Raw genomic sequence first — 24611 nt, forward strand, 5'->3', positions numbered from 1 at the left:
CAAGAGGTGGTGATCAAGGCACTTCTATTTGGGAACCAGGCAGGGGAGGGCACAAGCACATCTGCTGGTAGCGATGGTCCACGTATTTTTACCAGGGCAACATTTCCCCAATGAAGTGCCCCAAATTGCAAAGAAGGGAAGAGCACAAAAAAGGTGCAGTGTGTTCCAAAAGGGGAATAAGAAAAGACACTATTTACCACTATGAAACCTGCCCCGAAAAAACAGGTCTGTGTATCAAGGATTGCTTCAAGGAGTACCATACATCCATAAATTAGTAATTTCATGCTTCATTAACCCCTTTATTATGCCAAAAGCAACATTGCGTCCACACACATATCCAGCTAAATCCTGGTTCCAAAAGTCAAATGGCGCTTCTGAGCCCTGTCGGTTGTCCAAACAGCCGTTTATGACCACATGTGGGGTATTGTTTCACTCTGGAAAATTGCTTTACAAATGTTGTGGAGCTTTTTCTCCTTTAGGCCTCGTGGAAATGAGAAAAAAATATCTAAACCTACATTTTCTTTGAAAAAATTTCGATTTTCATTTTCACCTACTACTTCCAAAAATGTTTGCAAAAAACGTGTGGGGTCAAAATGCTCACTACACCCCTAGATAATTTCCTCAAGGGGTGTAGTTTCCAAAATGGGGTCACTTTTGTAAGGTTTGCTCTATTTTGGCCCCTCAGGTTCTTTGCACATGTGACATTGGCTCCCAAAACCATCCCTGTAAAATTTAAGCTCCAAATGGCGCTCTTTCTCTACTGAGCCCTGCCGTGTGTCCAAACAGCCGTTTATGACCACATGTGGGGTATTGTTTTACTCGGGAGAAATTGCTTTACAAATGTTGTGGAGCTTTTCCCCTTTAGTCCTCGTGGAAATGAGAAAAAATAAGCTAAACCCACATTTTTTGGAAAAAATGCGATTTTCATGGCCTACTTCCAAAAATTTCTGCAAATAACCTGTGGGGTCAAAATGCTCACTATAACCCTAGATAATTTCCTCAAGGGGTGTAGTTTCCAAAATGGGGTCACTTCTGGGGGGTTGCCACTGTTTTGGCCCCTCAGGGGCTTTGCAAATGTGACATGGCCTCCGCAAACTATTCCTGCTAAATTTGAGCTCCAAAAGCCAAATGGCGCTCTTTCCCTTCTGAGCCCTGCCGTGTGTTCAAACAGCGGTTTATGACCACATGTAGGGTATTGTTTTTCTCGGGAGAAATTGCTTTACAAATTTTGTGGAGCTTTTTTTCCTTTTAGTCCTCGTGGAAATGAGAAAAAATAAGCTAAACCTACATTTCCTTTGAAAAAATTTAGATTTTCAAGTTCCCAGCCTACTTCCAATAATTTCTGCAAAAAATCTGTGGGGTCAAAATGCTCACTATACCTACATTTTCTTGGAAAAAATTTAGATTTTCAAGTTCACTGCCTATTTCCAATAATTTCTGCAAAATACCTGTGGGGTCAAAATGCTCACTATACCCCTAGATAATTTCCTCAAGGGGTGTAGTTTCCAAAATGGGGTCACTTGTTGGGGTTTCCACTGTTTTGGCCCCTTAGTGGCTTTGCAAATGCGACATGGCTTCCGCAAACTATTCCTGCTAGATTTGAGCTCCAAAAGCCAAATGGCACTCTTTCCATTCTGAGCCCTGCCGTGTGTCCAAACAGCCATTTATGACCACATGTGGGGTATTGTTTTACTCGGGAGAAATTGCTCAGCCATTTATGACCACATGTGGGGTATTGTTTTACTCGGGAGAAATTGCTTTACAAATGTTGTGGAGCTTTTTCTTCTTTAGTCCTCGTGGAAATGAGAAAAATTAGCTAAACCTACGTTTTCTTTGAAAAAATGTAGATTTTCATTTTCACGGCCTACTTCCAATAATTTCTGCAAAAAACCTGTGGGGTCAAAATGCTCACTATTACCACAAAATTTTAAACATATTTGCTGTTAAAGCAAACAAAAGCCCTATTTTACGGCTAGCTGCATTCAATTGGGTTAATCACCCTATTTTTTTACCCCTATCCCACTGAGGATCTCGTACGATATCAATCTGCTATCATCAGTGAAATGTGATGGCGAGTTTTTTGTCTCAAAAACTAAACCCTAATGTTCTGTCTGCTGAAGCGGCAAGTGTCTTTTCTATAGAGAATATACCTTTTCACCAGTTTGATGTGCATACAGCCTTTAGGGACTTACAAAGAACCTATAAGCAATACGTTAGATCTTGCTGGGAGATAGCAAGCCTTGAGACTTATCTTCAACAAAAAATTGTTTATAGAGGCTTGCGCTTCAACATTACTCCAAATTCCTTTCGCAACGATAATACCTTTCCTAAGGGGTGGGAGGATTTATTGACCGCAAATTCTCTACGGATGCTCCAATATCTATTGGACTTTGAAAAACAGTCTTTTGAAAAAATTCATCTCCAGTTGGTAAAGGAAATTGATGATATAAAAACTTTTAATACAATACCTGAGTTTAACAACTGTGAGATTAAATTACAAAAAAACATCAAAAATTTACAAAGAGAGATAAAGGAGAGAAAACATTGCAAATACATACGAGACCGGAGAGATTTTGAAACAGGACAAGTATACACGTTCCGTACGCGCACCTTCCCAGTCTCAAATAGAGAGACCAGATCCACTGATCTCTCTGAATCTGACATCTCGGGTACAGACGACCCTAGGCCATTTTTTGAGGACACCAGATTGGGGACAAAACGCAAGACAAAAAATAGGAGATATAATCCTCCTAAGAGAACCTTTGTGGCATCAAAAACAACTAAACCAATATGTCCTGGTCTTTCCAGTTTAGTCAATGTACCCAGAGTCTCTTTCTCTGCCTCATCTTCTCTTCCTTCATCTGCTCTGTCTTCAATGCCCTCGATCAATCTATCCACTACCCCCCTCACAGCAGGGATGAATCCTGGACAAATGGGGACCACTGCCACTGGTTCAAGTGGCGCTGGGAATATGATATCCATGCCAAATACCCCGTTTCCTTTTTTAGGACCACCAAATCTTTGCTGGAACCCGGGAAAATAATGGCATCTAAGCTATCCAATCCCAATATAAAAGAGGATAGGATGCAGATCTGTAACCTCTCCTCTTTTCAGCTTAGTCCTGATCATGTTACACTTCTACAGAAAGGTTTATCTTACACTCCAACTCCAGCCTATAATAATTTTATATGGACGAAGGACATTAACCTTTTCGCAAGAAAGCTGGCATTACACAAATATTTTAGGATTAATTCATCCTCCAATGCTTTGACTGATATTAATGAACTAAGAACCCTCACTGCCCTTGAAGAACTTCAAAATGAAAATGAGTCTAGAGTGACCTCGGCCATAGGCCCTTTCTCTTCTTTACGTCCTAGATCACATATGACACCACCTTTCTCCCAATATAGTCACATCGACATCTTTGTGAAAATGGTCAGTGCAGACTTACGTAAATTGAAATATTCTAAATCCAAAGTCCTTGGAAACCTTAGCAAGAAGGAGCAGGCTGCTCTGGATGAACTCTGTAAAAATGAAGCCATTATCCTAAAACCATCTGATAAGGGGGGCAATATCGTTATTATGGACCGGCATGATTATGTATGTATGGTCCGGAGACTTCTGGATGACAGTTCCACCTATACCATCCTTGATCATAATCCTACTGACCGATTTTTATCAGAATTGCGCCCCCTTCTTATGGAGGCCAAATTACAAAATCACTCAAGATGAGTTCAAACGGATGTTTAATCCAAATCCAACTTTGTCAACGTTTTATGCGCTGCCCAAAATTCATAAGACATCTCGTCCCATACCTGGTAGACCTATTGTCTCCCGTAATGAAAATCTGACACAAGGGATTAGTTTGTACGTTGACTAATTACTTTCATCATTTGTTACTGCTCTGCCCTCCTACCTAAGGGATACAAAGGACACTGTCACCAGGATCCAGGAGATCTCCGTTACATCCACTACATTGATAGCTAGCATTGATGTTGAATCTTTATACACAAACATTAGACACGATTTTGGTTTAACTGCTGTACACTATTTTCTCAGCACCAAAGGGATTCAATTTCAAGCACATAATAAATTCATCTTATCACTATTACAATTTTTGTTGACAATTATTTTATCTTTGATGGCAAATTTTACCATCAATTGAAGGGGCACTGCCATGGGCACAGTTTGTGCACCTACCTATGCCAACCTTTTTTTAGGGTGGTGGGAAGACACTATTGTTTTCACAGAAGACTTACTTTGTTTTACTTGTCATATTTTGTTTTGGGGAAGGTACATTGATGATATTTAGATTTTTTGGGATGGGGATAAGACACTTTTTTTGGACTTTATGGAAATTCTCAACACCAATGCTATAGGGATGAAATTCACCCATGAGATTCACGAGAAAGAAATAAATTTTCTCGATCTAAAAATCTCCTTGGACCCTGGTGGCAATGTCCACGCTGACATTCACCGTAAGATTACAGCTACGAACAGTTTCCTGCGTTGGGAGAGTTTTCACTCGTTACCCCTTAAGAAAGGCATCCCTTTCGGGCGGTATCTCAGAGCCAAAAGAAATTGCTCTGATGAGCAGTCTTTCCAATCTGAGTGCAATAATCTATACAGTAAATTTCTGGCACGAGGATATCCCAAAAAGACACTGCACAGAGCATATGCCCGGCTAGAGCTGTCACTAGAAGAGAATTACTCTCTGGCCAAAAGAGAGGAAATACTCACTCCTCGACTCAAATTAGATGCATAGGGAATTTTGATGTTTTTTCCCATCAAATTTCCAACATCTTGCGTAAACACTGGCCTATTCTGCAAGCAGATCCTGATTTAAAGGATGCTATATCCTTTACCCCTAGCGTCACCTGCCGGAGGGGAAAAAATCTTAAGGAATTTCTTGTTCATAGCCACTATTCCAAATCTACCATTCCGAGAAGTACTTGGTTGCCCCCTCCCGTTAAGGGGTCTTATCCATGCGGAAAATGTTCCTTTTGTCCACTAATGCCAACTACTAAGATTTTTGAGAACCCTGTTGATGGAAAATCTTATAGTATTAGACACTTCATTAACTGTCAGAGTAGTGGAGTTGTGTATGCGGTTAGATGTACTTGTCCAAAGCTGTACATAGGTAAAACAATACAGCAACTCAGGAGAAGGATATCCAAAAACATCAGCACTATCAACAATAAAGAAGACACCCCACTATCCAGGCATATCAGAGCTATACATGGTGGGAATACTAAAATTCTTCAATTCTGGGGTATTACACAAATTAAATTGGGGCCCAGAGCTGGCAACCTTGACAATAAACTTTTAAAAGAGGAAGCCCGGTGGATTCATAAGTTAAATTCCTTGATCCCTAATGGTCTCAATGAGAGCTTTACGTTTGTAGCTTTCCTTTAAATTGAGGCAATTTCTCATATTAATTTGAGATACACTAGTTCTATTTACAACTAGTGGTTCCATCTTTCCTTTAGCTACTTGGCCATTACTACTATTCACTCATGATCGAATATACGATACAAATAATTTCATTATTCCTATATTAATTATCACACACATATATATATATATATATATATATATATATACACAGTGAAGGAAATAAGTATTTGATCCCTTGCTGATTTTGTAAGTTTGCCCACTGTCAAAGACATGAACAGTCTAGAATTTTTAGGCTAGGTTAATTTTACCAGTGAGAGATAGATTATATAAAAAAACAAACAGAAAATGACATTGTCAAAATTATATATATTTATTTGCATTGTGCACAGAGAAATAAGTATTTGATCCCTTTGGCAAACAAGAACTTAATACTTGGTGGCAAAACCCTTGTTGGCAAGCACAGTAGTCAGACGTTTTTTGTAGTTGATGATTAGGTTTGCACACATGTTAGATGGAATTTTGGCCCACTCCTCTTTGCAGATCATCTGTAAATCATTAAAATTTCGAGGCTGTCGCTTGGCAACTCGGATCTTCAGCTCCCTCCATAAGTTTTCGATGGGATTAAGGTCTGGAGACTGGCTAGGCCACTCCATGACCTTAATGTGCTTCTTTTTGAGCCACTCCTTTGTTGCCTTGGTTGTATGTTCCGGGTCATTGTCATGCTGGAAGACCCAGCCACGAGCCATTTTTAATGTCCTGGTGGAGGGAAGGAGGTTGTCACTCAGGATTTGACGGTACATGGCTCCATCCATTCTCCCATTGATGCGGTGAAGTAGTCCTGTGCCCTTAGCAGAGAAACACCCCCAAAACATAATGTTTCCACCTCCATGCTTGACAGTGGGGACGGTGTTCTTTGGGTCATAGGCAGCATTTCTCTTCCTCCAAACACGGCGAGTTGAGTTAATGCCAAAGAGCTCAATTTTAGTCTCATTTGACCACAGCACCTTCTCCCAATCACTCTCAGAATCATCCAGATGTTCATTTGCAAACTTCAGACGGGCCTGTACATGTGCCTTCTTGAGCAGGGGGACCTTGCGGGCACTGCAGGATTTGAATCCATTACGGCGTAATGTGTTACCAATGGTTTTCTTGGTGACTGTGGTCCCAGCTGCCTTGAGATCATTAACAAGTTCCCCCCGTGTAGTTTTCGGCTGAGCTCTCACCTTCCTCAGGATCAAGGATACCCCACGAGGTGAGATTTTGCATGGAGCCCCAGATCGATGTCGATTGACAGTCATTTTGTATGTCTTCCATTTTCTTACTATTGCACCAACAGTTGTCTCCTTCTCACCCAGCGTCTTACTTATGGTTTTGTAGCCCATTCCAGCCTTGTGCAGGTCTATGATCTTGTCCCTGACATCCTTAGAAAGCTCTTTGGTCTTGCCCATGTTGTAGAGGTTAGAGTCAGACTGATTAATTGAGTCTGTGGACAGGAGTCTTTTATACAGGTGACCTTTAATGCAGGCACCAAGTTGATTTGGAGCGTGTAACTGGTCTGGAGGAGGCTGAACTCTTAATGGTTGGTAGGGGTTCAAATACTTATTTCTCTGTGCACAATGCAAATATATATATATAATTTTGACAATGTGATTTTCAGTTTTTTTTTTAATATAATCTATCTCTCACTGGTAAAATTAACCTAGCCTAAAAATTCTAGACTGTTCATGTCTTTGACAGTGGGCAAGCTTACAAAATCAGCAAGGGATCAAATACTTATTTCCTTCACTGTATATATATATATTTTTTATTTTTTCATTACAGCCTTAGCAATAATCTCAGGCTTTTAATGTGTGTTCCTGTTCATCCCATCTTATATGACCTCTTCTATAGTCCTTCATGATTTCATTTATATGATAATTTCATTATTATTATCATTATGACCTAGTGTCTATGAAGTTTATTTTCTTTATTTATTTCTTTATTTTATATTTTTTCTAATATTAAGCAGTCCTGCTAAATATAAGAACTAGGACTGTCAACATCTGGTCCTCCATTAATTAAAAGACAATTATTTCATATTTAGTTCATAAATGTAATCAAACAGCTTGATATTCCTTTGTATTGACACTATTATATTTCTTCCTTACAACCCATATAACTATAACAGTGCTGTCTATTATCATCATGATCTATCTTCTATATGCCAAAAATTTCACCTTGATTCCTCTAAGTGCTTTGACATGCGCTGTGACTATATTCTGACACTTCTTCCCCTTGTGATCGGTACTTACCTTCTATATGCCCGCATTCTGTCTCATATTTTTTCTAAGTATCTTGACATGCGCAACAATTACTTTCTGACATTTCTTCTTTTTTCCACCGATATTGATGCAGTCAGTACGTATTCGCTGCATCATTGCTCTTAATAGAATCATTTCATATTTAGTTCATTAATATAATGTAACAGCTTGATGTTCCTTTGTATTGACATTATCATATCTTTTCATAACCACTCATATAACGATAATAGTGCTGTCTACTATTACCATGACCTTTCCTTTATATGCCAAAACTTCACCTTGATTCTTTTAAGTGTCTTGACATGCGCTGTGACTACATTCTGACACTTCTTTCCCCTTATGATCGGTGCTTACCTTCCATATGCCCGCATTCTGTCTTAGTTTTTTTCTAAGTATCTTGACATGCGCAATAATTACTTTCTTACACTTCTTCTTTCTTCTTCTTTCCGGCGATATCAATGTAGTCAGTACGCAGGCGCTGCATCATTGCTCTTGATAGGTGGACATCCCCAGTCCTGTTGATAGGCTGGATGTCCTTTACGTCAGATATCATGGAGGCTCGTCTGATTACCTCTATTTCTATTGGTCTTCTGATCTCCTACGTCCACTGTCATAGCTCCCCGAGGTTATAAGAGGGGCGGACCGGCAGCATGCTGTCAGTGGCCCCATTTGAACCCCTGAGGACGCTACGTTCGTAGCGAAACATGTCGGGGGGGCTTCTCGTCAATTTTTAATTCAATGTTCAACCGGCAGTCAGTTATACCTTCTGTTTAACTATAACAATACAGCGTTCCTGCAGGCGCTGTCCTCACTTTGACACTTAGTCGGCACTGAGCGAGTGCTTTATAGCAAATAGTCAATCAGTCCTCTCACTGTCAGTGAACATTGGCAAAATTTGAAAGTGTGTGTGTTTTTCTTTGCATTGTCCTTTTAGGAATAATTAATAAAAGTTATATTTTAGCCTACACTAATGCAGCTAGCCGTAAAATAGGGCGTTTGTTTACTTTAACAGCAAATATGTTTAAAATTTTGTGGTAATATAATGCCCGTCGGCCAGCAGGGTCTTTCTTGCTTTAGTAAAATGCTCACTGTAACCCTAGATAATTTCCTCAAGGGGTGTAGTTTCCAAAATATTGCCACTTGTGGGGGTTTCCATAGTTTTGGCACCGCAAGAGCCCTGCAAACTTGACATGGTGCCTAAAATATTTTCTAATAAAAAGGAGGCCCCAAAATCCACAAGGTGCTACTTTGCTTCTGAGACCTGTGCTTCAGTCCATAAGCAGACTAGGATCAAATGTGGGATATTTCTTGAAACGGCAGAATCTGGGCAATAAATATTGAGCTGCATTTCTCTGGCAAAACCTTCTGTGTTACAAAAAAATTGATTAAAAATGAATTTCTGCAAAAAAAAAATGAAATTTATACATTTCACCTCTACTTTGCTTTAATTCCTGTGAAACGTCTAAAGGGTTGATAAACTTTCTAAATGCTGTTTTGAATAATTTGAGGGGTGCAGTTTTTAAAATGGGGTGATTTGTGGGGGTTTGTATTGTGTAGGCCCCTCAAAACCACTTCACAAATGAACTGGCCCCTGTAAAAATAGCCTTTTGAAATTTTCTTGAAAATCCGAGAAATTGCTGCTAAAGTTCTAAGCCTTGTAACGTCCTAGAAAAATAAAAGGATGTTCAATAAATGATGCCAATCTAAAGTAGACATATGGGGCATGTTAATTAGCAACAATTTTGTGTGATATAACTGATACATTTACATTGAGAAAAATGCAAATTTTTGCATATTTTTCGCTAAATTTTGGTGTTTTTCACGATGAAATACTGAACATATCGAGCAAATTTTGCCAGTAACATAAAGTCCAATGTGTCACGAGAAAACAATCTCAGAATCGCTTGGCTAGGTAAAAGCATTCCGACGTTATTACCACATAAACTGTAACATGTCAGATTTGAAAAATGAGGCTCTGTCAGAAAGGTCAAAAGTTGCCAAAGAGGGAAGGGGTTAATATTGAAATTTAATAACTTGTAGTCATAGATCCAAAGCTTTCAGAATGAATTTAATGATAGAATTTCCCACTCTGTTTCCTATCATGTGTGGTGTTGTCATAAAGGACGTTTGTGGATTAAAAGGAACAAACAACCATATCTATATCCAGTGGCTCATTTACACTGGTGTGAAGAAGTTTTTCAAGCTGTGGATAATATATGCATATCGGCCCAAATTGACCTCTAAAATCCAATGGAACTGTGTAAAGGCTATATAAAAAGGCTATCACTGCTCAACTTTCATATTTTAATCAACTCCGGTAAAATGAAAGGCTCGCTGTGATTGGTTGCTGTGATTTGTTGCTATAGGCAACAAAGACTGTTTTTCTAAATCTGTCCCAGTGTCTGTTTTCTACTGCCTGCGCGATGAGCTCGGTATTGGGTTTGTCAGAAATGGGAAGGAAAGATATGACACGCAGGAAAAGAAAAGTCATCAAAGTTTTGTTTGAAGAAGGCTAAAGTAACACAGATATTTCCCAGAAGTTGAAGTATTTTTGTTCCGTTGGGCCATGGCTGGTAAAAAGCCTGAATGGAGAGGGAAACACTGACAGAAAAGCTAGAAAGGGAGGACCACGACTGTCGTCACCTCAAGAACACAATATACCGTTTCAGCAGTTACAGAGAATGGGCACAAGAATGGCAAGATTCAACTGCTGTTGCCGCAATTGCAAGTACTGTGCGGTGCAGACTGTGTTACATAGGATTGAATACCAAAGAACAAGCCTTTGCTAACTAAGGCAATGAAGAAGTGACTCTAGTGGGCTCGCAAAAAATGCATCGTGAACTGTGGAAGATTGGAGACGAGTAATATTTTCAGATGAAAGCTGATTTTGTTTTGGCAGCGATGAACCACAGCTTATTCGTTGTATCAACTATGAAAGGATGCAACCAGAGTGTTTGCAGCGAACAGTAAAACATGCCCCTGAAGTCATGGTGTGGGGGGCTTTTTCATACAATGGAGTTGGCCACTTTCGTTTTATCTCGGGAATGATGAACACAACCAATACATGGATATTATTTAACAAGATGTGATATGTTCCATTTCATTTTTTGACAACAGTTGGTTGTTCCAGTAGGTGCTACTTACTTATTTCAAAGACCAGTTCAGCCAACAAGACCTAACTGATGGATACCAGCATTTGTGTGTGGTACCATGAAATCTCCACTCAAGTGATTCAAAATCTTGTTGATTCCATGTAAAACCGGATCAGGAGGTGATAAAGCAAAAGGGACATTGCATTAAATATTAGTTGCGCAATGTTCTGTTGTTTTGTTTGAGCCAACATCTGCAGGGTTTATATGTAGTTCTGACTTTTTCAGGCAATTTACCATTAAAGCAAATAGGTGTACGCCAAATACACTTTGTGGTCAATAAATTTTATTTACGTAACAATGAGAAAGCGACTTCACACACATTCCTTACACATATTGGTGGATTTTTGACTCTACAACAATAAAATCTTGTATTTGCATAAATATGCCTCAGGGTGCTAAACTTTCACGCCAGTGTATATGTCGGGACATCAACTTATCAACAGGAAATGTCATCAAATTCTCTCTTCAGGCTTTGTATCTGTAACTTCAAGAGATCATAAAAGTATTATCATAAATTTTTATTTTTTAATGTAGAACCTACAAGTCTGTGTCTTTATTAGAGGTGGTCAACTGGATACGGGGGTCTCAAATACGGCCCTTGACTCCAACAAATGACATAACATAACATTCGTCAAGGGATGTGTCAAGGGATAGGCACACACACATCTGACCTATTTACACAGGTTTACTTGTTACCAGTGTTTTCTCCATAAATTGTATTGAGCTAGAAACTAATTCAACAACAGACATGATACCGCAGTGCCCCCATAATAGAGGAGAAAACAGAATAGCCCTTCTACTCTTTATGTTTGGGTAGGAGAGGTCTAGAGTACACTTTTTTTAGTCACCATATCCTTACTCACCCTTCAGTACAACGGAAGAGCTGGTACTTTGGTAAGGGGTAATATTCAGGAATATTTGATTGTTAAATGTTTTACACATATTTTGTTTTTGCAGACCAAAAAAACTATTTGAAATGCTTACTAGTGTACCACAACATAAAGATCCACATCCTCCGAATAAAGATTGTGTGAAAGGTTCACTAAAGAAGAAAAGTAAGTCATGTTGCCTTTCAAGTCTAAAACATAGACACGAATATTCAATTACTGCTTCAGAAGTAGGAAGAATAAATGGGAAGGACCACAAAATAAATCCAGCAGACCAGGATATAATAAAGACGGCTGATTCTTTTACTAGCAAATGGCAAGAAGCCTCAGCTACTACAGACACCTTTGAGTTTACTGTGGATTCAAATGATGAACCTCAGGCAGATAGTACATGTGTTGACACTTGCTACCCAGAATCCATATTGTCTATTGGATCAGATCCTAAAAATAGCAGCAAACCATCTGACGTGCAAGGTGGTAAGAAAGTGGGTAATGGGTTCTCTGAAGAGAAAGATTCTTCATTAAATGACAATATGACTAGCTTAAGCGAATGCTCCATGAACACTAGCATCTCAGATGAACAGGAAAACACGAAGCAACTAAATCCTTCAGCTGGAGAACAAAAAGAGAAAGACTTAAATTCTACTGGGACTCAAGAACTTAAAGGTGAATCCACCACCTGGGACAGCCAGTCAATCTCAACAGCCAGTGGCCAGTACGCACCGTTTCCCATTTCTGCCAATCCTTCACAATATTCCTTATATTGCTGGTATCAAAATGGCAATAATACTGGGGGTATGACTCAAGGATACTCACCTGTTTCTTACAATACACAGCAAACCAATCCTTACATTCAGTCATCTGCATTTCCAGTGCCAAATTCCTACATTACAAATCAGCCTTACCCTGGTTTCAGTGGACAGATGTATTCAACTGCTGCTCCATTTGGTGCCAATTTGCCATACAATTATACAGACCCATACTCTTCTTCAAATCAGAATCCAGTGCCAATTCCATACTCTTACAGTTCCTCTGTCAATACAGGATGGCCATGGGGTAAGTAAATATATGAATTATATTTATTCATTATAATATTTTTTTATTGTTGTTATTAACAAATACTATTATTAAATATCAGGTTTTATACAGCATATAGGCTATTTTAAAGGCATTACTGTTCTTAGTGTTTGCTTCTAAAATGTAATTAGTGTTCATTTAACTCAGCACTAATACAGCTAAAACTTTGTGATAAACTCCTGTTAAAAATGTGGCCCCCAAGCTGAGGTCTCATGTATTTACTCTGTAACAACATGGTCTCTTTTTATACACACACACAAATTTCAACAGTAGTATATTCAAAAGTTTTAGCTATTTTTAAGGGCCTGTTCACATCTGCGTTAGAGGCTCCGTTAGAAACCTCCGTCACAGATCTGGCCGAAAATATCGGTAACAATAGCACAGCATGCTGTGCTATGGTTTCTGGTAAAACCACGGACGCCCTGATAGAAACCCGATTGGAAGCCATTAAAAATCAATGGGTTCTGTAGTACAATGGGACCAGTGCTTCTGGTATTCTCATTGTTCTGCTTCTCTGACGGAGGAGAACAACGAAAATACCAATGCAGGTATGCCTACCCTTAGTTCTCACTTGACTAAGCAATACTTTCTAAGGTATGAAAGAATAGAAAATTGATGACCTACAAAAATACCCAACAGTTACAACAGAGCTAAACCTCCTACATATTATTTATAATAGTCTGTGCGCACCCATTTTGTTATGTGGCCCTCTTATCCACACTGATTGATAACAAATACATAAAATTAAGCATACAGTCATGCAACCTCCATACACAAACATTTCCAGTAGGGATGGAAATACTAACGAGCTCAGTAGTTTCATTGTGACACTTTGGTAGGATTCCACCTTTCCAACAAGAGGGTTTGCTTTAAAGGGGTTATCCCGAGACCAAATATTGCTTGAGATTTATATTATTATGTGAAAATAAGTCACTTACTAATGTACTTTTATTACTAACTCTGTCCTGAATCGTATAGTTTAAACCCGGTCAAGTGGTGCTGGAAGTCCTGTAGTTTTCTTAAGATTGATGATGCGCCCACACAGCCCAACAAGGCTTGCTTCCTCTGCTGTTCATGTCGGCATGTTATCAAGCATATTACCACAAGGGGTTGGCGCATTTCCTTTCATTGGAGTCCCCAAGCAGAGCATCAGCTGGCACTCTGCCCGGGACTCCAGCACTGCTCCCGACGTCACTGTCCATATATGGACAGTGACGTCAGTAGTTCCCTATCGCTGGAGTCCCCGAGCAGAGCAACAGCTAGAGCTGTGCCAGGGTACTCCAGCACTTCTCCCGACGTCACTGTCCATATCTGGACAGTGAGGTCAGGATGGGATGTGCCAGCCCCTGGCGGTCATGTGCTTGTTAACTCACCGTAACGAACGGTATAGGAGGCAAGCCCAAGTCACGTGGGGCTGTGTTGGCGCGTCATCAATACTATGAAAACTACAGTACTTCCAGCACCACTTGACCAGGTGTGAATTACACGATCAGGACAGAGTTAAAAATGAAAGTTTGTTAGTAAGTTTAACTTAATAATATAAATCCAAATCAATTTTTGATCACCCGGTTAACCCCTTTAAGTGCTGGGATCATGAAGTGGATATGCAAGAAGCAACCACCATCTTGATGCAGTGGGCTACGTTACCTCAAAGAATGGATAAAGTGAGCGCTAAATCATGAATTGTGTATAATTTATCTGTCCTTGTTGCGACAATCACTTAAAAGTTCAAAAATAGTTAACTTATTTTGCATATAGTTTGGGCTGAGACCCTTAGGTTATGTTCATATGGTCAAAATTTACACTTGACAAATCCGCCCTAGTTTTTCAGAATGATCCGCGGCAGAAATCTGCAGCTGAAACTGATTTCTGCCGTGGATTTGCATGCGCTGCATCTGACTCACTGATCAGCTGCATTGAAGCTGAATGGAGCTAATCCGTGGCTTTTCAGAGTGGAATCCATGTGAATAATGAGCATGCTGCAGAATATAGAATCTGCAACATGGTCATTATTCCATGCAGTTTTTTACAGAGCATGTGAACGGGGCAATAAATTCCTCTTTCACCTGTATTGCCGGCCGATTCTGTACAGATTTAGGTTCTGCATCTACTCCTAACTCTGGACATAATAAAGAACATGTTCACATGACCTTCAGTAAAGGGAAATCCGAATAATATAGCATACGAGAACATATTAAAAAGTCATGGACTAAAAATTTAGCTAAATACTTTTTCATGTTTTGGCATAAAAATGCCCCATGCGCAAAACAAAAAAGTGTTTGCCAGTTTAGTGTGGAAGAAGTTCACTTGTCCATACAGTCTCAACCCTATTGAACATAAATTGTTTCCCTGACTTTTCGCCATGTAGTGTACCAAAGTATTTATATAACCTTTAAGACAAAAATATTTCATTTCCAATGAACAGAGATTTTCATATACTTATTTACATACAGCTTTTCAATGGAGAGGAATCCGTTACAAGAACCATATTCTCATTCCTCATCAATAGACATGCTGCATGTTAATAAATAAATAAATACAGCACCACAAGTAGCTGTGCCTCCCAAGATCTGTTCTGTGTTACTGTATTACTACTGATCATATATTAAAAGCACCCTTGGACAGAATGGGAGGAGTGCACGACCAAAAATGGAGGCAGTCACCACCCCTACATGTACAACACGAAACACAAAAAAGGTTGGTCAGCACATCCTAGCAAAATTAAAAATGTACAGGTACAAGAACGCTGTGACTGCAAACAATACATGTAAAGAAAAAAACATTGCAACAACACTCTGCAAACGTTAAGACTAATACTCTGTATATAGATAAATTTGCATTACTGCTACGTTTACTTACCAAAGTGAGGTTCTTAGCGTGCATTTTGATCAAATTGTGTGAGTCCACCTGCCACGACAAGGCGACCTCTTTTAACTGGGTCCCTAACCTAAAATTACACCTCTGTTCTGGGTCTAAGGCGGGATTCACACGACCGGGTCGTTCCCGAGCCCGAGTGTCGGCCGGTAAAATCGGCCATTTTGCCCGGCCGGTTTGCATCAAGTTTTGCATCCGGGCCGGGCAGATCCGGACAGTGACATCAGCGGCAACTCCTGAAGGGGAATCCCCATGTGTTTGGGGATTCCGCTTCAGGAGTTTCCCCTGATGTCACTGCCCAGATATGGACAGAGACATCAAGCGCTCTGTCCAGGAGCGGAATCCCCGAAAACACGGGGATTCCGCTCCTTCAAGGAGCTAAAGTGCGGCTAGCACATAGCAGAGCGGGGAGATACCTCCCCGCTCTGCTATAGTGGCGTCGCTACAGTAGTAGTAGCAGCCGCAGCAGCTGCAGCTGCTAGCGGCGCCATCGAAGGTGTCGCCGGGCCAGGGTGCTTTTAAAACAAGCAGGGGAAGGGAGCCAGCGCAGCGCTCCCTCCACCTGCTGTACACCCCGGCCCTGCCACACAGTGTACAGCGATGCCATTCGTCAGAATGGCATCAACTCCTCCTCACATGCACTCTGCGCTGTGAGGAGGAGGAGATAGAGCGCAAGCGCCGGAAAACCCGGCCATCACTCGGGACACATCCTGGTGATGGCCGTGTAATACCCGGCCCCATAGACTTCTATGGGAGCCGGGCGGCCGCGTACCCGGGCGAAGATAGAGCATGTCCTATTTTTTGACGGCCGGTTTTCCCGGCCGTCAAAAAATCGGTCGTGTGAATAGCCCCATTAGGGGTCTATTATTCCTAATGCAGCCGGGTGCCGGCCGATTTATGAACGGCCGGCACCCGGCCGGGAAACCCTGCCGTGTGAATGAGGCCTTAGCCTACAGAATATACTCGGGGTAGGTAGGAACCAGCTATACTCTAATTAAAAGCAACCCTGGACAGATGAGTTGAAATCACGACCAAAAATGGAGGCAGTCACCCCCCCCCTCATGTACACATTTATCTATATATAGTTTATTAGGTAGTCTTAGCATTTGCAGAGTGCTGTTGCAATGTTTTTTTCTTTACATGTGCTGTTTGCAGTCACAGCATACGTGCACCTCTACATTTTTCATACTAATCATATATTACAACAGTGGTCTCAAAGTTTTGCTTTCTGACAATTTAATATTAATAGCTTATGAATATTTAATTGGTGGGGGTCCAACTTTCGCCACCCCACGAAAATCCAGCATCAGCCGTGTCCCCTTCATTGGTTACCCATACACAGAGCCGTACGTATGGTTGTGGTTGTGCGTGGTACTGCAGCTCAGTCCCAGTCTTATTTTTATATTGGTTTTTTGTGTGTTATTTTAAATACATATTACAGCTGCATTTCTCAAGGTCTGTGCTGTATAGTCTGCTTAAATCTGAACAGAGCATGCGCTCTACCTTTTAGTCCTCCTTAGTCTGTGCAGCATTGCTGTATTGTATCTATTGGAAATTAAAAGGAGCCATACCGTAGAGCTGCCCATATGGAAGTCTGGAAGACAGGGCTCTTAACTCTGTTAAGATTTCACCTGTTTTTACAGAGAATGCATACAAAGGAGTAAAAAGAACGGAAGTATAGTAAAAAACAAAAAAAAACATAGTTAAGAGTATAAGGTTATGTGCAAACTTGTTTGTAGTATACTGTAAGCAGTTCAGCCAATGCTACATAGTATTTTTACAATCATTAGGCCAGGACTATTCCATCATTGACTTCTTTAGGACCCAGATAGCAAACCGATTGAACCGTTGATGTTCACCTGCTAGAAGTCAATGGCCTCTTTTGAAGGAAGAGTTTCTGACCCGATTTTTGACCTTGCCCAGAAAATCATGAGCTGCGTCTCGCCCCACCCATCAGTCGCTGAATGGCAGCTTTCTGCCCATGCACAGTATGGGGGAAAAGCTGTAAATCAGTGGGCGGGGCTAAAAGAGATTTTTATAAAAACTGACCGCTAAAAGGTGAGTAATATAGCATTGGAATCAGGGTCTCTCGAACTACCTTATGCTGCTCAGATAGGGCAGCATAAACCTAGTGACAGATTCTCTTTAAAGGGGCAGCACATTATATCATAAACAACGAATAGAATAGTGGACATAGTCTAAACACTTTTGTATCATGTATAGTATTTTCCCTTTTTTTTCTTTTTGTTTTCTACAGGTTCTTGGCAATAATTTATTGAAGGAGACGAGACAAAACAATCATTTGTGGATACGATATCTGCATTTTCACTTGCAAAAACTTCAGTTGACTGCTGTAGTTCTCTATTTATTGCAATGACATGAGTTGGCATATTTCTTAACTATACCAAATATGTTGTATGTGTTTGCATTATAATATTTGAAATTGAAATGTCTCTCCAGTATTTCTTTTTTATAAGCAAAATACTTATTTTTATATGTTTTTGAATTTTTTATACCAGAGTTTTCCTCAGGATACTAATATAAAGAAGTGTCTGTAACTATTTTATGTGATTGTTATGAAGCACAATATATTTTTGGGGTTTTCTAATTGTTCAAGATTTCATGATTTGGAAATGATTGTTATGTGTGTGCTGTCTTTAGAAAACTTAATTTACACTTCTCAGCTCTAAAAAACTAAAAGTTAGCAATTACCATATTTACATATTTTAACTAGTTTTATGAATAGTAACCCTTTCATCGCTGTAATATAGAGATCATTTATCCTTCTGTTAATACAGTCTAGCTTTTTACAGTATGTGGATAGCACACTGTATAAAAAGGTATTGTCAAAACTAAAAATAAAATAATACACTCTATAATCGCTACCTGTGTCAAAAAACACTTATTAAACAAAGAGTCACATACAACAGCATATAAACATATATCCAATAACAGCTTGTAGGGAAAGAAAAGTAATAAAAATGTTGAAGACCTTAGGTAAATTCTCTCAAGGATAGAGCAAATAAGTACAATAATGTAATACATATGAGATGTATGAATAATATGCTAATGATATTTCATAGATAATAATATCACCACTTAGTAAAATCACAAACATAGTAATACATCTCATAACCTACCATTGTTCAAACTGGTCAAATTCAGGAATATGCAGACAGGAGATCATAAAATCTAGCTTCATGAAGCACGAAGGAAGAGAACACGTAAAAGCATTTATCGCTTTAACGTTTCTTTCTAGACAGTCAGTGGGAAAGAGACTTACACTCACATGCCAAACCGTTTATTCAGTTGTGACTGACAGTTGGCGCAAAAAGTAACACAATTGTCATTGTGGCAAAAACACATTAAAAATAGCACTACTAAGCCTGAATTTGGCCTAAAAGGTCTTCTCATACATTTTTGCTGTGTATTTCTCACATATTATAAGCTCTGCTCTGAGTCCTATCTATGTGCAGCAAAAGATAGATCAGTGACATAGAACTTCTGTCCCATAACTCACACTGCAGAGACTCAGTGTATCATATGTAGCTTCGGCCTGTCTCCTCTGCCTCCTGCTTGTGATAGATTTCTCCATGTCAGTCCTTACAAGCAGGAAACAGTGAGAAGCATCTCATAAGAATACACTGGACTCTATGCACACAGCACTCGATAGTATAGACAGTCAGTGTGAGTCAGTGACTAATCATTGTATGGACCCTTTATATCACTTCACTCATGCTCCCTTTAGATAGGACAGAATTGATCTCTTCAGCAGCACTATGTGCATGGAGGAACATACAGAGGAATACTGAGGATAGGGTAGGGAGGGGTCTCAGAGCTGCCAGGAGGGATTTGATTGGAGATGATGTAATCCTGTAGTTCACAGGAAGTCAGCCACACAGGGCAGACTGACTTCCTGTCTACACATAAGAGCATGGTCTATTTTGGTGGTCAGATTGAGTTCACATGACACGGCTTCCCATAATGAAAGGGGTTAAAATGTATAGATGCAACTGAGCTGGGTAGAAACAAATGGAATTGCTGGAATATTACAGGTGAGTTAGCATTATATATGCAAACATATTTTTTGCTGGAGTGCTCCTTTAAATGTTTATATATGTGAGTGGAGTTGCATTGTATTGGACATTGTGTGTAGTATTGTTATTAATAGTATGACCATTATTAAAAAAAAAAAACTTTACATCTGATTAAATGTTCAATTTGTTTTAATTTTCAAAACTATTTGAAGTGTATTGTACCATTGCTATATGACATAGGACAGTTAGGACTCAGGAAAGAAAAAAATATAGTAATGTTAAACCAGATAATCTGTCCTAGACCTCTCTTATTGTCATTTGTTTAAATAGTGCCATCATATTTCATGGTGGTGTCTATTGTACAAAAAATGTACAGGAAATATATTTATAAAAACGCATAAATACAATATCAAGAGAAAGCCGAATTACGTTGTGAATACATTGCATTAACCCCTTCCCGCACCTTGACGTAACTGCACGTCAAGGAGAGAAGTAACTTCGCGTACCTCGACGTGCAGTTACGTCTGTACTTTGACAGTTTACCGCCACGCGGCGCTACACCGCAGCGACGGTTAACTGTGCAAGGTGTCTGCCCTGCATTCCCTGCTGCCGATCAGCGGCCCATCGCAGCTGATTTTCGGTAGTTAATCCCTTCAATGCGGCTGTCGATTGCGATCGCCGTATTTAAGGAGTTTAGCGCAGATCAGCAGCCCCCACGTGAAATCACGGGGGCTGGCGATGGTACCCATGGCAACTGGATGCCAGACAATGGCTTCCGGGCTGCCATGTACAGAAGCCTATGAGGACTAGCCGGAGGCTGGTCCTCATAAGCTTCCTGTCAGAGTGACTGTCACGTAACAATGACAGAATAAATTACACTGCGTAGGTAGTGTAATGTATTCAAGCAGCGATCAGAGCTGCAAGTCTAAGTGTCCCCTAGTGGGACAAGTAAAAAAAAGATAATAAAAATGTTTTCTAAAAGTTTAAAAATAAAAATTGTAAGTTACATAAACAAAAAATGCTTTTTTCCCCTATAATAAGTCTTTTATTATAGGAAAAAAATGAACACGTTAAAAAAGTACACATATTTGGTATCACCGCATTTGTAACGACCCCAACTATAAAACTATAATGTTATTTTTCCCGCACTGTGAACACCGCAAAAAAAATAAGTACAAAACAATGCCAGAATCACTCTTTTTTGGTCACCAACCCTCCCAAAATATACAATAAAAAGCGATCAAAAAGTTGCATGTACCCCAAAGTAGTACTAATACAAACTACAACCCATCCCACAAAAAACAAGCCCTTACACAGCTTTTTTGACTAAAAAACAATAAAGTTATGGCTCTCAGAATACGGGGATACAAAAAATAAATTATTTAATAAAAAAGTGATTTTATTGCGCAAACGCTGCAAAACGTAAAAAAAAACTATATACATATGGTATCGCCATAATCGTATTGACCTGCAGCATAAAGTAAATTTGTCATTTATAGCCCAGGATGAACGTCGTAAAGAAAAATAATAAAAAACATTGTCAGAATTGATGGTGTTTGGTCACCTTGCGTGCCAAAAAATGGAATAAAAAGTGATAAAAAAAATGCATGTACCCGAAAATGGTACCAATGAAATCTACAGATTGTCCCGCAACAAATAAGCCCTCACATGGCTCCAGTGGAGAAAAAATAAAACCGTTTTGGCTCTCAGAATATGGCGATGCAAAATGTGCAGGGTGTCCAAAAGCGTATAAGATCAGGCACCATTTATCAGTGCGACACCGGCCACATATCTGCGGATTATTATTTATTTACCCCATTATTATACCCTCTTATCTTATTATGTCCTGATGTACTCTGCACAGATTACATATGCCCCCACATTTTAAACTGAAATAGCAGCAAAACGCCAAACAGAACTACTATCAAGCTAAATCTGCGCTCCCAAAAACGCCAAATGGCTCTCCCTCTCTTATGAGCCCGGCAGTGTGCCCAAACAGCAGTTTATGTCCACAGATCTGGCATCGCCATACCCGGGAGAACCCGATTAATATTTTATGAGGTATTTGTCTTCAGTGGCACAAACTGGGCACAACATATTGTACACTAAAATGGCATATAAGTGGAAAATTGTAATTTTCACTCCGCACCACCCGTTGCGCATTAACCCCTTCGTGCACCACGACTTAATAGCATGTCGTGGTGTGTGGGGGGGGATGTATGGAGCGGGCTCACGCGCTGAGCCTGTGCCATATACGTTGCGGGTGTCAGCTGTGTATTACAGCTGACACCTGGGACTAACAGCGATCATGCTGTTACAGGAGCCTGTAAAAATGACAATATACTGCAATACATTAGTATTGCAGGGTATTGTACCAGCGATCGAATGAACGCTGGTTCAAGTCCCCTAGGTGGACTAATAAAATGTATCAAAATAAAAAGTTAATAAATATTATAGTCCAAAAGAAAAACCTTTTCCCAATTTTTTCACTAAATCAATGTAAAAAGTAAAAAAAATCCGTAAAGATCCGAACTATTACAATATACCGTTATTTTACTCGCACGGTGAACGCCGTAAATAATAAAGAATTTAAAATGCCAAAATAAAAAAAATACACAAAATTGGTATCGCTGCATCCGTAAAGATCCAAACAATTACAATATACCGTTATTTTACTCGCACGGTGAACGCCGTAAATAATAAAGAATTTAAAATGTCAAAATCGCTGTTTTTTGGTCACCTTAGCTTATATATACCACGGGTATGTTCACACGCACTGTTTTCAGACGTAATTCGGGCGTTTTACACCTCGAATTACATCTGAAAAAACTGCTCCATTACGCCTACAAACATCTGCCCATTGCTTGCAATGGGATTTACGATGTTCTGTTCCCAAGAGCCTTTATTTTACGTGTCGCTGTCAAAATACGGCGCGTAAAATGACGGCTCATCAAAAGAAGTGCAGGACACTTCTTGGGACGTTTTTGGAGGTGTTTTTCATTGACTCCATTGAAAAACGGCCGTAAAAAACGCTGCGAAAAACACAACTTGCTACAAAAACATCTGAAAATCCAGTCAATGGATGACGGATCCAAACGGATATGCAATCCGTTTATATCAGTTATGCATTACGTATAACAGATTTGTTTTTTTTCGTGCACATGCTTCAAAAACAAACATATTTTACTTTCCATATATAACCTAGAGAAAATAGATGCTAAGAGACAAGAAAATTATGAAAAATAGTAAAATACTTTATTATCATACATAATACAGGACAATAAACAATGAATAAAAATGAAAAATCCATAGACCAACAGTTAAAAAGGGACACTAGGCTGTATATCTACCGAATGATCATAAATTACAGGTTTGTATTCATGATTACCCTCAGAAAACATACGAATAGTAAAGTGACCATGTGTGGATGTATCTGTATGTTACATGAACACAATAATGTGTGTAGAAATGCTAATAAGTCATATGATAGTGGATTTGCAAGTACAGATATGACCCATAAAATAGTGTAAAAGTGTTATAATAACCACATATGAATGTAGCACTAAGCTACATAGACACAGTTGGTGTATGCAAAATACTGTTAAGCCATGTATACACACTATACAGAGCAATGTTTAGTAAACTATATATATATATATATATATATATATATATATATATATATAGTCAACGCCTTATAGATACACAAGTGTGACGTTATGCAACATGAACACAATGAACATACAAATGGTAAAATATACACTGAAGGAAGAAACATGAGAAAGTTAATGTAGCATATCAAAAGGGATATAACATACCCATGGTAAATGCAGGAAAAAACACAACCAGACTCCACCCCAGCGCGCGTTTCTGCGCAAATGCCTTCGTCTGGGGGTGGCATTAGACCGCAGTCTGATCCTATTTTAATGGAGCCGAGCCAATGGCAAAAGCATACGTCACCTGAAGAGTGCTCAGTTTAATGACTAGTACCCTCACTGCATAATTACTGGTCGCTGTATCCCGGATAGTGAAGTGGCTGCGCCCCCGAAAGCATCAGTCGCGAGGGGCCGGAAACACGTCACCGCATCAGGAGACCCGGTCACGTGAATCCAGTATCCGACACATCACGAAGACGGAGGACGGTCACCACGCACCAATGACAGAGCGACATAGTGAGACAGAGTACACCAAGACGCTGTTTGAAATAGAAGCGATAATTACAAATTTAGATGTACAAGGTACAGATGCACCATCATGGATAATTAATGCATCCCGTGAAATGGCTGCGTGGTGCATCCACCCATGTAAAAAAGATAGATGCATCACGGAGCAGATAGCCAAATAAAGAATTTGAGTATATGTCAATACATGAAGAGATGAACAAATGTAATGAAGCAATAAAAAATCAACACCAAAAGCCCTATGTGAGTGCACATTATCCAAAATATCTAAGAAAGATGTATACAATCATAAATATTCGAATATAAATGAATAGTGAAAAAAGTGAAAGATAAAAAAATGTGATGAGAAACGTGATAAACAAAAATATGTATAATGATGTGTTGAATATAATACGGTAAGTAGTGTAATATATAAGGTGTATGTGAAAAAGTGAAAATAAATAATAAAGGTAATAAACCCATATATGTGATAGTGTACACAATGTGGTGCGTACATAGTGCTATTTGTAAGTATATACCTCAAGATACAAAAACAGCCAAAATATTTGTTCAATCGAACATGTAGCAACATATATATATATCAAACTGTGGTTTTTCGGAACATCAGGTGGTTCTACAGCAATTCGCATATATTTCAACGGCAATCAACGATTTTGACCGACGACCGTAGAAAGTCCCATAGACTCGAAATTATTTTAGAGACCCC

The 24611-nt window shown here is 39.4% G+C and overlaps 1 protein-coding gene across 3 annotated transcripts in view; it reads left to right on the forward strand.

The window, feature by feature from the left end:
- Window positions 1-19859, forward strand: part of TEX15 (testis expressed 15, meiosis and synapsis associated) — a 190083-nt gene extending 170224 nt beyond the window's left edge. For all 3 annotated transcript variants that reach the window (XM_075862214.1, XM_075862204.1, XM_075862223.1), the window contains 2 exons: window positions 11807-12792; window positions 17945-19859. In XM_075862214.1, coding sequence (XP_075718329.1) covers window positions 11807-12792; window positions 17945-17958 — 1000 coding nt within the window. In that variant the 3' untranslated portion in view covers window positions 17959-19859. The remainder of the gene's footprint in view (window positions 1-11806; window positions 12793-17944) is intronic.
- Window positions 19860-24611: the final 4752 nt, after the last annotated feature.

Source organism: Rhinoderma darwinii, chromosome 1 (assembly GCF_050947455.1).
Source record: "Rhinoderma darwinii isolate aRhiDar2 chromosome 1, aRhiDar2.hap1, whole genome shotgun sequence".
In the NCBI taxonomy this organism is placed as follows: Eukaryota; Metazoa; Chordata; class Amphibia; order Anura; family Rhinodermatidae; genus Rhinoderma; species Rhinoderma darwinii.